The following is a 17,602-nucleotide window of genomic DNA, read 5'->3' on the forward strand; positions in this document are numbered from 1 at the left end:
TGTCAGTTCTGCGCTTTCTTCTGCTAAACTTGTTGTTATTGCAGGTGTAATATCAAGAAATTTCAGGATATAACAATGTCTTAGCAAAGTCCTTGAACTCTCAATGCTCAAAAAAAGCAATAAGAGTTGTCTTCTATGGACTTTTAAGGACTCAGAGATTTTGTTCTGTGAAATAAATATGTTGATAGTTTTCTAAATGAACTGCTAAGTGAATAATAGTGGGATAATGTAGATGTTTTGGAAGGTCAAAAATCGCCAATTGGCCTCAGATGTAGATATATAACAACCATTAATCTACTGATTCAATTCATCTCTTTGATTTTCAACTAAAAAGGTTGCTTCATCTGAACCTTTGGTAATACAGTTGCAGATATATTGAATTGCTTACACAGAATTGCAAAATTCAACATTTATGTGGGCATTAAAGCATTGTGACAATAGTGGATAATGTGGGACAATCCATTTATTATCAATATCAGTTATGTTACCTCGCATGTTTAAAGTTGTCGTACGACCTCCATACTCTGGACTTCTTCAATAAGTCAATAACAGTCATCTACAGTTTGAGTGTTGCAAATGTACAATCAAGGATACTTTACTGAACATTTTCCACTTATGCATTACCTATTTATATCACCGGTGACACATATTTACAAAAAATATCATATAATAATGTATCAACATTTTTATCAGGAAGTTCAGCAGATATGATAAGATCAATTTCATCAGGTTGTATTTTAGTTACTAACCATACTAATATGTGACAATGGAGTAAGCCTCATTTTTGCCACTCCATACTTAGCACATAGCAGTTGACCGAACCATTTTGTTAATAAGATCTAGGAGTTTTTCATTTTCAAATAGAAAACTCAGGATATAATATCAAATCTAACACCAGTTTTTGAATAGCATTTTTTTTATTTCTGGCCGTGCAAAATTGCACATAAAACTTATAAATAATTCTGGACCATGTTTACATACATCTCATAGCATCTTGAGATTTCTCATGCATATGGTGTGGTGGACCCGTAAAAGATGAGAAGTATGACACTTAGACCCATGTTGTTAGCATTCACATTGGTGTCTTGTTGCACAGTATCTCGAAGATGAATGCAATCATTAGCACTTAATTTTTTTTTGTTATTACAAACAAAGGCTAATCTTTCAGTGATCGTTTTGGCTATCATTCAACACAATATTGATTAAATAAGTTTCTATAATAATGTAAATATTGTCAATGTTATCTTGAACCATAAGTCGATAAGCATAAAATTACATGCGGGAACCGTTTTATTTTGTTCATTATTATTTAGCAGAATAAGTAGAATAATAACCATCTTCATCCTTCAAAAACAAAAGGGATATTGTAAAGGATCATAAGAGTGATGAAGCTCAGACACACATCACAGTAGACTATCACAATAACGATAAGATTATATCTCCACGTCCTTTATCTTCATCAACTACTAAAACAGCAACTTCATTAGTTGTTGAAACATTATAGCAACCCCTATGCTGATTTAACGGTAGATGATCAGCATGAATTATTATTTTAAAATCTTTCACATTACCCAAAGGTATGTTGTCAATATTAAACTCTCTGATAAAATTATTATGTTCTAGAAAAACTTGAAGTGCTGTTAGTTCCTTCTTCAATTTTGGAACAATATTAGCACAAGTTTGATCAGCATCAGAAAGGAAGTAAAATTGTGAAAAACTTGACCTTGAATTTTAGATGTAGGCATAAAATGCCCTTCTAAAACTTGTTTAGCACCAAAAGAAAATATCTGAAATAAAGTGATATACTTTCAAACATTATAAGAAAATGTTTTGAAAAAGGATGAGATCGTAAAAATAAACTGTTGATTGGTTCTGGTAGCTCATTAAGTGCAGGAAGTGAAACTTTCCCACCAGAACAACACACGTGCCAGGTGCTTCATCTTTCAATTTTTTTGCAAAATAGTGACTGCATATTTTAATCTTTGCACCAATCTGTAAATCTTTACTATTAATATAATCAAAATGAGGATCATATTCAAAAGCAGATCTTAACTTAAAGTGGGCATTCCTATATTGTACAGAATCGTAAAATAGATCCTCCCACTCTTCCATAGCTCATGTAAATGCAATGCAGACATTTGCCTCACTATGTAGATTTTCTACCAATATTACATCTCTTCCTTTCGACATGATTTTAGAAAAAGAACTCAACAAAACACTGCCAAAATCAATCTCTATAAAAAATGATTGTGCATAGGTTTGTTTGTTTGTCATATATGTTCACATTTTTATTTTAGCTGCTATTGGAGCAGAGCGACTAATGGTGGTGCACCGGGCAGCTACACATGGCTACACTAAAAGCAAAGCTTTACTTTACACTCTCTCCTGCTAAAAGCAGCGGTTCTTTCAATTAATTTACAGATTTAATTTAATTTCTAAGCATAGATTATTTTTATTTACATATTATTTATCAATTTTTTTTAATAAAAGAAAGGAATTATTAATATTTAGCAGTAACAAAATAAAAATTATTTATTTAGTGTAAGAGTTGTTGCAAACAGTTCCACCACGACTCTCTCCTGCTAGAAGCAGTCCATTTTCAATTAATTTACATATTATACTTAATTTAATTTATAACCATAGATTATTTTTATTTATATTTTATATTAGTATTTTTATTTACTTAATAATTATTCATTTTATTTATTTAATTTTATTAATGAAAGAAAGGGATTATTAGTTAATATTTAGCAGTAAAAAAAAAGGATTCTTTATTTAGCATGAAAGTCATTCCACATGACTCCTCCACGAGGAGGCTTCTAGACTACTTCTCCCACTAGAAGCAGTTTGTTGTCAATTAATTTAGAGATTGTTTAATTTAATTTATAAGTGTAGATTATTTTATTTCATATTTGTATTTTTATTTACTTATTATTTATTAATTTTATTTCTTTAATTTTTATAAATTTGAATAATCAAATATTTATCGTTCTACAGATACCACCAAAATAGACATATAAAAAAAAATAAATAAATTTGAATAATTAAATATTTATGACTATCACAAAACCAATGTATCATATTACCTGAGAAATCGAATACAACTGCATTAACCTAACACTACTATACATATAACAACGAAATGAATTATAATTATCTGATATTCAATAATTAACAATTATCGGCAGCTTATGCTCTCACGATTAAGTAGACTGAGTTTAATGCAACATATTCGCCGCCTAGTGGAGAGTCAATATACTACATATGGAGGCAGTGAAGCATTAATTTTTAAACTTTTATTTTTTTATGTTTTTTCGAGATGAAATGTATCTAAAAACCTTCTCAGTTATGCCAAGAAACACGGGTAAATATTTTTTGCGATTAATCAGATAATTTTTTTGTTCATCCCGAACAAAATAAAAACTGCTTCCTCTTTATAAAAAAGTATCTAAGTCACTGAAGACAGATTTTATCATAAGAAATAATCTACTCAATGGAGAAGCAGACATATAGTTAATGGAAGAACACATTATCACCATCTATAAATCAAAACTAGACTTCGGTCTGGTAGTACAGACCAAAGAACTATTAGAATTCATATACAAGGTGTGTTCAAAAAGTAACGAGAATTTTGAAATTTTGTAAGGTGCATTAGTCCAATTCTCGGGATTTTTTCGTTGTATTGGTAAACATGTCTGAAAAGTATCTGTACATTTTTAGCCATATTAGATGTTTAGTCTGTTGTCAGCTGTCAAAAGGATAACAAGTGTTTGGTACGATCGGCGACTTTTTATTTGTATAAATAATGGATCAAAGAATTTGTATTAAATTTTGCTATAAGAATGGAAAAGTGTAGCAATGTTTTAAAATTTTAAATATTGCTTTTGGTGAGTTTGCTATGAGTAAAGCAAGGGTTTAAGAGTGGTATAAGCGTTTCCAAGAAGGTCGGTGAAGATGTTAAAGATGATGAGCGCCTCGGATGCCCCAGCACATTAACAACCAATGAAAACGTGAAAAAAATTAAAGAAATGATAATGACTGATGCTGAATCACAATCAGAGAAGTCGCTGATGATGTTGGGATATCAATTGGTTCATGCCACGAAATGTTTTCAGATGTTCTGAGTATGAAACGTGCGACAGTAAAATTTGTTTCAAAATTATTGAATTTTGAACAAAAACAGCAGTGAATGGAAGTTGCTCAGTAGTCACTAAATTAAGTCAACAATGATGCATAACTACTGAAACATGTCATAACAGGTGATGAAACATGGGTTTACGAATATGATGTAGGAACTAAGGCTCAATCGTCCCAGTGGAGGCATTCTGGATCACAAAGACCGAAAAAAGCTCAACAACTATGGTCAAGCGTGAAATTTATGCTCACCATGTTCTTAGATTTTAATGGCATTATGAGTTCTTGCCACAAGGTGATCAATAAGGAGTATTACTTACAAGTTCAACATCGTTTGGGTGAAGCAATCTGAAAAAAATGCCCGGATTTGTGGCAAAACAATTCATGGCTTTTGTACCACAATAATGCACCTGCTCACACTTCATTACTTGTTCGTCAATTTTTAGCCAAAAACAACACTGTAATGAATATCCCAGCCACCATATTCGCCAGACATTCCCATGTGACTTTTTTCTACTCCCAAAACTAAAGAGAACCTTAATGGGCTGTAATTTTACATACATAGATGAGATTAAAAGCGAATAGCTGAAAGAGCTAAACACTATTCCAAAGATCGAGTTCCAGAAGTTTCGGGGATTGGAAAAAGGCCCTGGCATAAGTATAATATCTAAGGGGACTATTTTGAAGGGGGATAACATTAATATAGATGAATAAATAAAGATCTTTCCAAAAAACAAAAACTCTCATTACTTTTAGAGTACACCTCGTATAGATTACAACTACAAACTTCTCACTTATTATCAATAAAATCATTTTTTTTAAGAAAGTTACCTGTCAGTTGTCTGTGAATCCTGCTGTGATAAATCATGGTATAATGCTGGAATATCACACTTCCTTTTTGACATAGTTTCTTTCTGGTGTTCTGTTAATGGTGTAGTTTTTGGTTTAGGAGGAATAATAACAAATTCCTGTAAATAAAGAATATTATTCGATAAAATATTTTTACTAAACAATGTACTAATATATACGTATAATTCATAAATCTAGTCCATTAGAACTTCAATAATTTAATTCATATATTTGCACTTCTAACTCATGGAAATTATCTATTCATTTAAAATCCCATCACATTATATTCCAATCAAGAGCAGATAGATAATGATATTTCACAGTAAAAAGTAACTTCAAAACTGTTCTGGTATATATTTATCTTACATTTGACAATTAATTTCAAAATGTTCACACTACATTTAATTATGGTAATTCGCTTCAGCTATAATACAAATTTTCACCAACATTAATAAAAATCTGGTAATATTTCTGGAACCCACTGTTACAAATCTCGTTCAGCTGTTCACTACGTTGGAAATGATATCAGCATCCTTGTCTTCTTTAAGACAATTAAACTGAAGAAATAAATAACAAACAGCTGGTGTCAGTTGAGAAGTATAAGGTCTATTCTAAATATATCTACAATTTTTCTTTTTTTTTAAGTATTTGAATGCAAGCAATAAAATTTTTGAAGCACAGCACCAGTACCAGTGTGAATGTGACACAATATTTCACAGTATCTCCAGTAGTCATTTTATTTGTTAATGTATTCAGTGCTTGCTCTTTTTTCACATAATGATGGAACACAATGAACAATGCTATCATATAAAGTTCTGCCAAAAGTTTGGCGAACCCAAACTTGATTGTTTGTGTTCTGGTTTTCAGGATGTAATCTTCTGATTGAATCCTATGTAGATGATTTTTATTAGTAATACCATATAAATAAAAAAACAACTCCTACAAAATTCTTGTACAAATGAAAATTTCTACCAGCAAGAAGATATTGATTTTTACTCCAATGTCAGAGTTTTGTATGTTGACAACAAATAAGAGGCCTGCCTCCTGTGATTACATTCTTAAGAAAAATAATTCTTAAAAGATTATATTTTTATCTTGCTCAACCATAAAGATAAGATCTCCTCTATACTAGTGCTTTTTATGATATGTAACATTTTTGGAATATGTTGACAAAATTCATTTTCAAATCTACAACAACTTCCCAGTGATATTATAACTTCTGATGCTATTTCCAAAACAGTTTCCTATTACTACTTTACTTTGAATAAGCTCAATGTGTTCGTCATTCGTTGAATCAGTCAGGCACACACTATAAACATCAGTCACACTAAATATAACCTTTATGGAAATGTTTGTGCAATTCATAAACTTGTCCTTTACTCACTTTTGTTACACTACATGATTTTTTAACAACACAAAAAATTCTGACAGCAATTATGGTAGTAAAATACAAAATTTTACATTTTGTGCTGTTCAGCAACAGAAATTTTGAATGGAAACCATGTCAAATACATGCTATGCTATACTAACTAATGCACAGCTATTAATATTATAGGAAATAAAATAAAATGAAATGAATGTGAATTACTATTGCCAGCTGCTACAGTCAACAAAAGCCACCTACCGAAACAAAAGACAGGGTATGCCTATCAGATATATCATCCTTCTCCATGACAATGCCAGATCGCACGCCGCAATTTTAACAAGGGATAAAAAATGGACTGGAAAACTCTTGACCACCCGCCATACAGTCCAGATTTGTCCCCCTGTGACTATTTTTTGTTTGTGCTCTTGAAAGAATCATTTGGAAGAGAATGATTCGAAAACAATGAAGACCTCGAGGAATGCAATTGGCTGACGACTTCTCCTCTAACTTTTTATGAACAAGGAATATTCAAGCTTCCAAATCATTGGCAGAAGTGTGTAGATTGTGCAGAAGAATATATAGAGAAATGATGAAGGTATTGTGTATTATTAATCAATAAATTTATAAGAAATATTACAATATATATTTGATTCAGACTCATATTTAACTTACCTGTGAATCTTCTTCAACAGGTTTTTTTGGAGTTCTACAGGCTGATGGTGTTTTCTTTCCACTGTTTTTCTTTATTTCAATCATACTTTCTGGTGAATTTCTTATGTTTTTAACATCAAAAATGCTTTGTGGTGAACTTCCTGGAGATTTACTTTGCAACTGAAATTCCAGTTCTTTAGCTTTGGCCAGCCTGAAATTAAGTAAAACAACTTACATAAACTCAAATTGTATGTGAAACTCAATTTATACATTGGTTATTAGATATTCAAATAGCTCTATAACAAGAAACACAACGCACTTAGATAACATAAGGTGGCCAAAATAAATAATTAAATTTAACTAATCGAAAGTAATAAATATCTATTTTTAACATAGCTTAAGTTTTATTTGAAATTAATGATACTACTTATTAGAGTGGTCCAAATAGGGCAAAATTTTTGTCGAAAAACGTGCATCCCCTGATTTAAAAGTACTCTCAAAAACAAAATTTTTGACGCGTTGATGAACCCTTTCCGTTCGAAAAAAGTCATCCCCCACTCCACTTGAATTTTAAAGGGGATTTAACATGGGTTTTAGGTTATTTTCAAGTCGTGACGATTTAGCGCTAGCATGTTTCATCACAAAACTTCAAAAATAACGTATATAAGGGTTTTTGGGGTAGGAGAACACGAATTTGAAGTCAAAAACTTATTTTGACACATTGTAACTGTCAAAATCGCTGCCAATTAATTGACAACTAGCTTTTTTATGTAGAAAAATAAATGTTAAGACATTACAAACAATGTTAATTAGGGTTTTTGGGGTCGGAGAACACGAATTTGAAGTGAAAAAATTGTTTTGACACATAAAACTGTTGAAGTCGTTGTCAATTAAAAAAAATCTGAAGATTAGATTCAAAAAGATCAACACTCATTTTATTTTAAAAATTTTATATTCATGTATATAATTATTCAAATTATGTTGTTAAAATTTTACGATTTCTATTTCTATTATTATATTAATTACATATGTAATGTAATTATATACATTTGGATGTTTTTTGCGATGATCATTTACAATTTGTAGTATAAATTGCAATTGACTTTCATCTCTAGTGAATTTACATCTACATTCTTTCACCAACTTAACCATTCTTTCTGAGCAGTCATTGACGACCTTTAGATTTTTAATACAATTCAAAGCAGCCAAATAATCTTCGTTTTCGCTCCACTTACATGGATCAATTTCTAGAAAGCTAGTCGCAAGTTCGAATCGTTTAAAAAAATTCAAGGACTCAGTGTTGACAAAAAAGTTGATTTCTTTGTTTAACAATTCGTTAACATTTTTAGTTTCGTAGCGTTTCGTGTGAGCAGGTTCGTTATCATAATCACAATCATCATCTGTCGCAGATAATAAATTTTCGTAAGTTTCACCCGAAATTGCTAGTTTTTCAACCATTTTCAGTTTTAATTCAGTTGAGATGTCCTCATCAAAAAGAGCTAGCTAAAATAAGTTTTTTTACTTCAAATTCGTGTTCTCCGACCCCAAAAAACCTAATTAACGTTGTTTGTAATGTCTAACATTGATTTTCCTTCATAAGAACGCTAGTTGTCAATTGATTGACAGCGATTTTGACAGTTACAATGTGTCAAAATAAGTTTTTGACTTCAAATTCGTGTTCTCCGACCCCAAAAACCCTTATATACGTTATTTTTGAAGTTTTGTGATGAAACATGCTAGCGCTATATCGTCACGACTTGAAAATAACCTAAAACCCATGTTAAATCCCCTTTAAAATTCAAGTGGATTGGGGGATGACTTTTTTCGAACGGAAAGGGTTCATCAACGCGTCAAAAATTTTGTTTTTGAGAGTACTTTTAAATCAGGGGTGCACGTTTTTCGACAAAAATTTTGCCCTATTTGGACCACTCTACTACTTATATCAAATTAATGCAACTATTATGTATGAACAAGTTAAAAGTTTTAGATTCTAATAATTAAATTTGTAAACAAAAAAAATTTAACACTCATTCGATACTTAATTTTATATTTTGTAACTGTTAAACCATAAGTGGTTTTGAAAAGAGTAGTTGCTCAATATTCATTTGCAGCAATGAATGAGGAAATCTGAAAACTATGCAATAAGCAGTACATATACCACTAAGCAGTAAACAACTCAAATTGTTTACAGCAGCTCAGGTCTTAACATATTCACAATGCTTTTGCTTTTTGTTCAGAAATTAAATAATACAGCAAGGTTAACTAAGTAGGAAACATGTAAGATATTTTCCATTTTTGTAAATTTAATGTTAATTTTTATACTTCGCTTTATAGTTTGTTAATTATTTATATAGCTGTATAACTAAAAACAAACCTATTTTCAATTACATTTTGTACTTTTTTAGAGTTAATGCAACTTAACATGCATCGTTAAAATTGATTTGTTTTGCAGAAAAATTCACTAAAAGTACTTTTTTTATTGAATTTAGAACAATATTAAAATAATACAACACTAATTAATAGTAGTTTATCCAGATTTCTTACCACACTGCACATTTAAATTAATAAAGCTGTAGAAAAAGTAAAGCATAAGAAAATACAGTTATGAATTGTTTCTTCATTTCCATTTACGACAAATATAAAACTCAAAATGAAGAAACTTATGGATTAATTTCAATTCTGTTTCTTTTTACTATAATTTCCTAAAATATACAACATTAAGAAAAAAATAAAAGTATTATGATAATAATAAGCATTGCATTACCTAAAATATAATCTAACAAAACAATGCATGAATTACCCCCTCAGTATTTACCTATGCAAAAATTTGCTTGTTTTCTTCGGTGTTGTATTATTCATAGAAGATAATGTGTTTTTAAGTTTTAAAACCTGAAAGAAAAGAGTAATATATTAATGAAACAGTAAAAGCATATATAACAACAAATTTTATGTCTTGCAAAGTTTTCTAATTTTTAAATCAAAAACATATCACATTTACATAAAACTGAGAACATTGTATTTTATGAACATTTTCCTGTAGAAAATGATGGGATTGATAAACATTTTATTAGGAAAAATCAGAAGTAAAAGGAAATTTTTATTGCTCACCCATTCACACATCTTGCAACTCTGACTGTTATACTGCAAATTACAACCTCACATTATCTGTTCATTGTTTTGTTTTGTTTCTTTAACAAGTATTGTTTCACTGTTAACTGTTTGTGGCAGTTTAAAAGTAAAATTAAAATGAATTTACCTTTGATCTGTTGCAGTTAAGGAAAAAATACCTGCAGTGATACATATTCTCAATTCAGAAAGAGTGTAATATGCTGCAGCAATATGAAAACAGTAGTTTTTTGTGCAATATAGATCTTTATATTGATTGATTACTGTAAAAAAAAGTAAAATTTCTCTCTGTTATGAACAATGAAAAGATAAGGCCACCTGCGGGAAATTTGAATGATATTTTGGGATATAGAAGGCTCAATTTTTATTCAAAACCTGAAAGTGAAATAGTGAATAGTGAAAACTACTGTAATCACTGAAGGCAAAAACATGGTAGCTTTCAATTGTATGATTTAAGCTTTAGGATAATCTATGCTAGACCACAAACAACCAAGAAAATAATCATTACTTTCATCCTCGGTTTTGAGCTGCTGGAGCTCCCACCGTACAGTCATAAGACGATAATTGTCATAATGACGATTATCAACTTGTTCTACTGCAAGAAGAGCTGCAAGAGAATAATTTTTATTCTGAGAAAAAATTATGGTAATGGTGTAAAATTACACCACGCATCATAACAAAAAGTTTCTTGCAGGAATGAATTCAAAAGCTTATAAAAAGATAGACTAAGACCACAAAGTAAGTGGGAATTACATTGAAAAATAAGCATATTTCATAAATATATATGCAAACAGAAATAATAATGGTTTTATAAATTTCACTTTTTGACTTATTCTCAAACATATATTCTAACTGATTCTGTACAAAAACGTGATTAAAATCACATTAAATGAAAAACTATGTTAGTATAGTCTGATATGTGGCACAATCACTCCTGTTAAAAAATGTATAAGCATTCTTAAGAATAACAGACTACTCATGCTAGACTTTTAGGGAAAATGGGTAAAACTGTTGTAATCAATCCCTTCCTCTGTTCAACACAGGTAATACACATAAGAACCTGACTCAAATAGTGACTTAAACTAATATCAAATACCTAAGATGTTTTATATATGTGACAGCTATGAAAAAAAAAAAAACAGTAACAAATAGTATAAAACACCCAAACTGAAATACCCTTGTATATCACCTGGATGAAATGTAAAGTTATTGAATTTAGTAATTGTTATTTTTAACTAGCAACAGTTATTTTACTTATAACGTTAAATAAGTATTATTAAATATCATATCATGAGCTTTAGAATTGAAAACCTAAAAAAAAATTGCGTTTTTAGAATCAAATTAGTTACAATAAAAGGAAATGCAAGGTAGATGTAAATCATGAAGAACATGCTTTAGTAATTACTTACAATTTTAGAATATTAGAAATATTAATGCATTAATAGTAAAAGATAATAAATAGCAGGTAGAAAGTTATGATGACAAAGAAATAAATAGGATTCTACATCTTTTGTGATAAAATTGTAACTATTTTATTCCCAAGTTGGTTAACCTTGTTCCAAAAGTAAGTCTACAACAAGCAATACTAGTGTAATCAACTTATATAGCACTCTGTCCTTGTCATACAGTAAACCACTTGAAATATGTACAGAGGTAATAACCAATTCATAATTTGAGATTTGCACCACCTTCACTAACATTCAGAAAATCTGAATTATTACTTTTACCCATATTAAATTCCAACATAAATGCAATGTCACTTTCTTTTAGAGATTCATCATACAGTTTTATTAATAAAAATACAGAAAAAAGTGAAATGTAACTTAACAAAACTAAAGTATAACTCTTTATATACAAAATGATAAAATAATTTATTAGTTCTTAACATTCCAAGAAATGCCTACAGGAAAACCTTTTATATAAATTTTCAGTAATGTGTGTGTGACACACACACACACACACACACACACACACACGGACGGACGGACGGACGGACGGACGGACGGACGGACGGACAGACAGACAGACAGACAGACAGACACACATGCACAAATTGTTAGTTGGTTATATATATCATGTGATCTTGTACATTTTGATTTAATGAAACACAGTAACCAAATTTACTTGAAATATAGTCAATCTTAATGTTTGTTAGTTATTTGTTGATGCCATATATTTTTGTCATTATGTTTATTTCCTTATTTTCTTTTTGTCAGAAACTTTATATAACTGTAAGTGCAGGTATGCAATCATTACTGTGTGTTTATTGTATTACATTTTCTCACAATAACTTTTGACCAACATGAATATATGTTGGTGTAACAGAGCAAATTTTCAAAAGAAAATTACAAGTTTACACTTCTAATATTGCAGGCACAAAATATAACATGAAAACATTTTTTTTTTATTAATACAAATAATAAAATAATTACATTTTTATTCACAGATGATTTTGCTGAATCATTTGTAATATTTTCCAACTTCTCTACTATCTCCAACATTTCAGAAACAGAACCAACATTTTTCTTGGTATATTTTAAAATAGAATCACAAATGGCAGATACATAATTTGCATGATTCAGTTCAGATGTAGATTTACTAAGTCTATCAACTACTTTGCAGAAAAACAGACAGACATTACAACTGCCTGCAACAAAAAAAAAAAAAAACTTAATACAGAACATAGGTGCTCGAGAAATAAAAATCTGGAATTCACAGAAAAATGAAATAAAAAGAGCACATAATTTTAAACAAGGTTCCAGTAAGAAGAACCAAGAAGCATAAAAATTAACACCTAATACTCGGATGTAAAATGTCCAGCATGCTACACATAATTTACTCTAAAAACTTATCTGACATACAAAGTGCAACTTTCATATTCAAAAAAACCAATTGAAGGCTTTCTCATAAAAAAGGATAGTGTGTGGGTTTTCTGTTTATCAAATGTGATCACATTTTCATTTTAGCCACTATTGACAGAGCAGACATAGTGGTGGACCAGGCAGCTATACATGGCGACTCTCACAGCAAACTTTCTCCCCCTAGAAGCAATCCATTGTCAATTAATTTAAAGGTTATTTAATTTAATTTTTAAGGGTAGATTATTTTTATTTATATTTTATATTTGTTATCATTTGTTATCACACACACGCGCGGGCAGGCGCGCACGTGCACGCACACACACACACACAAACTAAGTGAAAAAGGCAACTCCCTGTTATCAATATGGCTAACATTAAACACTATATTTCCACTAAAAATTATAAATTCTAATCTACTCACTCCGTAAGCCTCTTTTAAATAGAAAAACACCAAAATGTTCAGAAATTATTCTCTACGCACTAGAGAATTCTTAAGCTGCTTCTTTCCTAAAAATATTTCTATAAATACTTAATATTCCCACAAACATGATATAAATGCGTTGAGGGTTCAAAGGGCAGTACCCCCACCTAGATGGTCAGACAAGCGAAGCGAGCCCTGTTTGGCTAGTATAAAATAAAAACATACATACAAGATAAATATGAATAAAAAAATGTACTTAAGAAGACAATGTGCAAAATACATGCCAGAAACCTCAAACATTCAGAACAACAATCAATAATGTTTTCATTATTTTCTAACTATCAAGCACAATAAACCAAAAATAATGATTTTTAACTAGTAGCATTCAATGAAAGAATTCTTGAAGAAGTTAACAATGAATATATAAGCAAATCAAATTAAATTACATAATTTAAAAAATAACTGAGACATACAAAGGCTTCAGATTTCAATATTTTTATCTACATGTTACTGACAAAAACTGAAATCAAGCAATAATGACACTGCCTAAAATCAAATGGCATTGTTGATCCTGACTAGACTACATTGAGAAATGGCTTTTTATGAAAATAAATTTATTTCTGTATGTTTCATGAGGAGAATCCTATAAATGATAATTTGGTTTCAGTGAAATTAAGCTAAGAATGAGATTAGATTTACTTAAGACTAAATTAAGTTAGGTTAAGCTTAGTGAGGGTTTTGGTAAATCTGTAGTATATATTATTTACAAAATAAATAACTTGTAACTGAAATTTAATTAAGTTTAGTTAGGTTTAGATCAAGGTTAAGATTAGGTTTAGTAACTAATAACTCCATGTGCTAAGCTTTGTATTATATTTAAACGCCTAGCCAAACATAACCTAATGCTCACTAAACTATTTAATTAACCATAATATTAAACTGACCGATTGTTAGGGTGAATCATTTCTGACAAAATTTCAATTGTAGCAAATAACTTACATTCTAAATAATTGTAATTGTGATTATTCAGTATTATATGACACATTGCCTAAATCTGCTCATCATTGTTAATGTTGACAATGCCTACATTCCTACAATGTGCACCTCTGCAATGCCTGCAGAGGTGCACAGCCATTCCACACGTACATGAATTTTTCATTTTTTTATTATTAAATATAGCAGCACTATACCTTCTGCAGGGTTTCACAGTGTAGATAACTGATTTTATTTTTTTATTATTTTTTTTTTAATTATCAAGAATATTTACTTTTTTACTCACTTTCACTATTCCTACATCACATCTAGCATACTATTACAATTAAATGTAGAGCTTACTGATGCTGTCTTCTGTTACAAGTGAATTGTGTTGGCCATGAATTAACATTGTTACAATCTTTTTTTGCAGTATATTCTTCTAATGATATCTTTAATATTTGCTCAAAAACATGTTGATGATGTTCATAACATCATATTTCACATGCTGTCATAAGAAGGCAGCACGTAGTAATTATTTTTAAAAACTTTAGTCGAATAAAGCAACAAATGGAAAAAAAATCAATGGCCTTGGACTAAAATTGAATTAAAGGAAGTCTCCCAATTTGACTGCAGTTCAGTAAACTAGTGAAAGAATTAAAATGGGCAAACTAAGTAATTAATTAATAAAATTAATTAGCTGAACTAAACATTACAACTAAAATAATTACGATGATGGATAACAGTTTATCATCTAATCGCATTTAATATTAACAGTATTATTACATATAGCACTACTGTGCACAATAAGGTAATACATAAAATAAAAGGCAGCAAGGCTATGAATGAAATGTGACATCCTTTCTTCATGCAATTTGACAGTTGCCAACTACAATCCTAGTTGACTGACATTTTATTACTATTGGCTTTTTAAGCTGCAATCCTTTACATATTTAAACAGATACCAAAAATTACGACAAAAATATATCAACTTACTAGCTATCTTAACAATACAATTTATAATGTCTAACAATGGATGCAAAAGAATAAATTTTTCTTCTTCGGTTAATTTTACAATAATCTCATTAGCAACTGCAACATGTTTGTTGGCATCAACTGTTTTCAAAGAACAGTTTAACAGATCCTTCCAGCGCACAAAAATTTTACCATCACACTATAACAAATAAGAAATATACAACTAAATTAGATACAAAAAAAGAAATATACATATATTTAGTATATTCAAAACCATACATACCACATTTACTTGAATACATACATAAATAAAAATATTTTAATACAGTACAACCACCATAAAAATCTGAAGTACAAATTAATCTCCTTGCTGTAAACAAGAAAGTTCTGTAACAGCATATATGGCTTTCATAATTTTTAGCAGTAAATAAGCAGTATCGGTTTCTCTAAACAGTTATTCAACCCATTTCCTATAAGAACAACCTTAAAATTTATACAAAATAAAGCAAATAATTTATTAGTTCATCATAAAGTAATGAAGGCTTATTATTTTATATCCTACTTTTTGTTACTTTTCCCCTGCTTCCGGAGCTGGATACACATTAAAGCATCACACAGCTCCAGGAAGTGCCTTCGCCTCTAACCACAAAGGGGGGCAGCCAGGCCCAGCTATGCTGTTCCCAGCCACGCCACCTTTGCAACAACCGGGTCTTGGTCTATTGTGCCTGTCTCTAATAAGGGTAATCCCAAAGAGAACCCCTGCCAGGTCTTGATCTTAATAGCTCAGGAGCTCCAGAGCCCAGAGACCCTGACCTTCATAACCGCCGCCCACCATGTAACATGTAAAACTAACCGATCTATCACTACTAAATTTTTACCCATGTTTCTTGGCATAACTGAGAAGATTTTTGGATCTCTAAAAAAAAATCTATGTAATTGTAGAGGTTTGCCGATTGAAGTAAAAACTTTAAATAATTGAATTAATGAACTGTGAGCAGGGTGTTTTGATCTGAATGATATGAAACAAATGAAAAACCTATAATATATATATATATATATATATATATATTAGCAAAGATTTGCCAATTGAAGCACAAACTATAATGAATTGAATTAATGAATTTTGAACTGCGAGTGTCTATAAGTGTGTGAGCTGGGTTTGAACTGAATGATTATGTATATTTAAAAACCATTTCTAAATTTTTTAAAATTCCAAGTTTCAAAAGTTAAAATGGATTTTTGAAACCCAGGTTTTTTTCTTTCAATTTCTCGGTAACAAATGAAGAAATCAGACTGATTTTTGGTTAGTGTAATCTTCCTTCATGTCAATATAACAGTTTCTAGATTTTTTAAATTCGACCTTGAAAAGTGATGAAAGGTAAAAAAAAATTTGAATAATGATTGTAAATTTTCCCAATCCCAACTATAGTTAACAAGATATTCAGTAGATTTTGGCTTGCAAATACTCTTTACATAAATATTTAAAAACCATTTTTGGGTTTTTAATTCAGATTTTTTAAGGGGTGTGAAGGTAAATGGCTGTGCTTTTCAACTACACAGCCATTGCCACTGTTACTGTATGTGTGACTGACTGCCACCTGCCTACCATTACATGACTAAAAATATAAAATAAAAATATTGACCACTACGGGAAGTGCAAGTAACCATATAGTGCAGGCAAAGCTGTGATGGGTAGCTACTAAGTAAATATAGGTAATTAAGGATAACCTTAACTTTCAAGGTCAGTGAAATATGCACACACAAGCAGGCCGCTTCACAATGCAATTGTAGTCAAATTGGGATGTAGATCCCACAACAGAAGCTTCAGTACATCCTTTGGTTAACAGAGTCTCAATCAATTATGTGTGTTTAATGGCATGTACAAACTAAATCCAAGCATATCTTACTACATCCAAGTCTATTCGTCAGTGGAATACGACTTTATAAGAGAGAACGGAAGCTTGGTTTCACAAAATGGAAATCGTCCAAAAGATTCACTAGTGACAAGACTGAATTATGAACACGATGCATTCATTCTCAGTCCTAGAAGGTCAATTAGGCAAGCTAGTTACAAACTGTAAATTCTCATTTCACTGTTCATAAGCAACTCCATTTGTGAGCCTACAAGTTCAAGTTCACTCCTCACATTAAACCAAATGACTGCCACCACAATATCAGTTTGATATCACCATATCAGAAACAAACCTAACTACCTTAATATGTTGTTGTTTAGTAATGAGGCAACCT

General features: G+C 30.4%; 1 protein-coding gene across 1 annotated transcript in view; it reads right to left on the reverse strand.

Annotated features, from left to right (window-relative positions):
- Positions 1-17,602, reverse strand: part of LOC142326097 (uncharacterized) — a 126,718-nt gene that overhangs the window by 45,578 nt on the left and 63,538 nt on the right. Inside the window, exons 10-14 of the mRNA XM_075368282.1 lie at positions 15,377-15,554; positions 12,559-12,773; positions 9,816-9,889; positions 7,022-7,211; positions 4,966-5,102 (exon numbers count right to left, since the gene is read on the reverse strand). Coding sequence (XP_075224397.1) covers positions 4,966-5,102; positions 7,022-7,211; positions 9,816-9,889; positions 12,559-12,773; positions 15,377-15,554 — 794 coding nt within the window. The remainder of the gene's footprint in view (positions 1-4,965; positions 5,103-7,021; positions 7,212-9,815; positions 9,890-12,558; positions 12,774-15,376; positions 15,555-17,602) is intronic.

Source organism: Lycorma delicatula, chromosome 1 (genome assembly GCF_047948215.1).
Source record: "Lycorma delicatula isolate Av1 chromosome 1, ASM4794821v1, whole genome shotgun sequence".
Classification (NCBI taxonomy): Eukaryota; Metazoa; Arthropoda; class Insecta; order Hemiptera; family Fulgoridae; genus Lycorma; species Lycorma delicatula.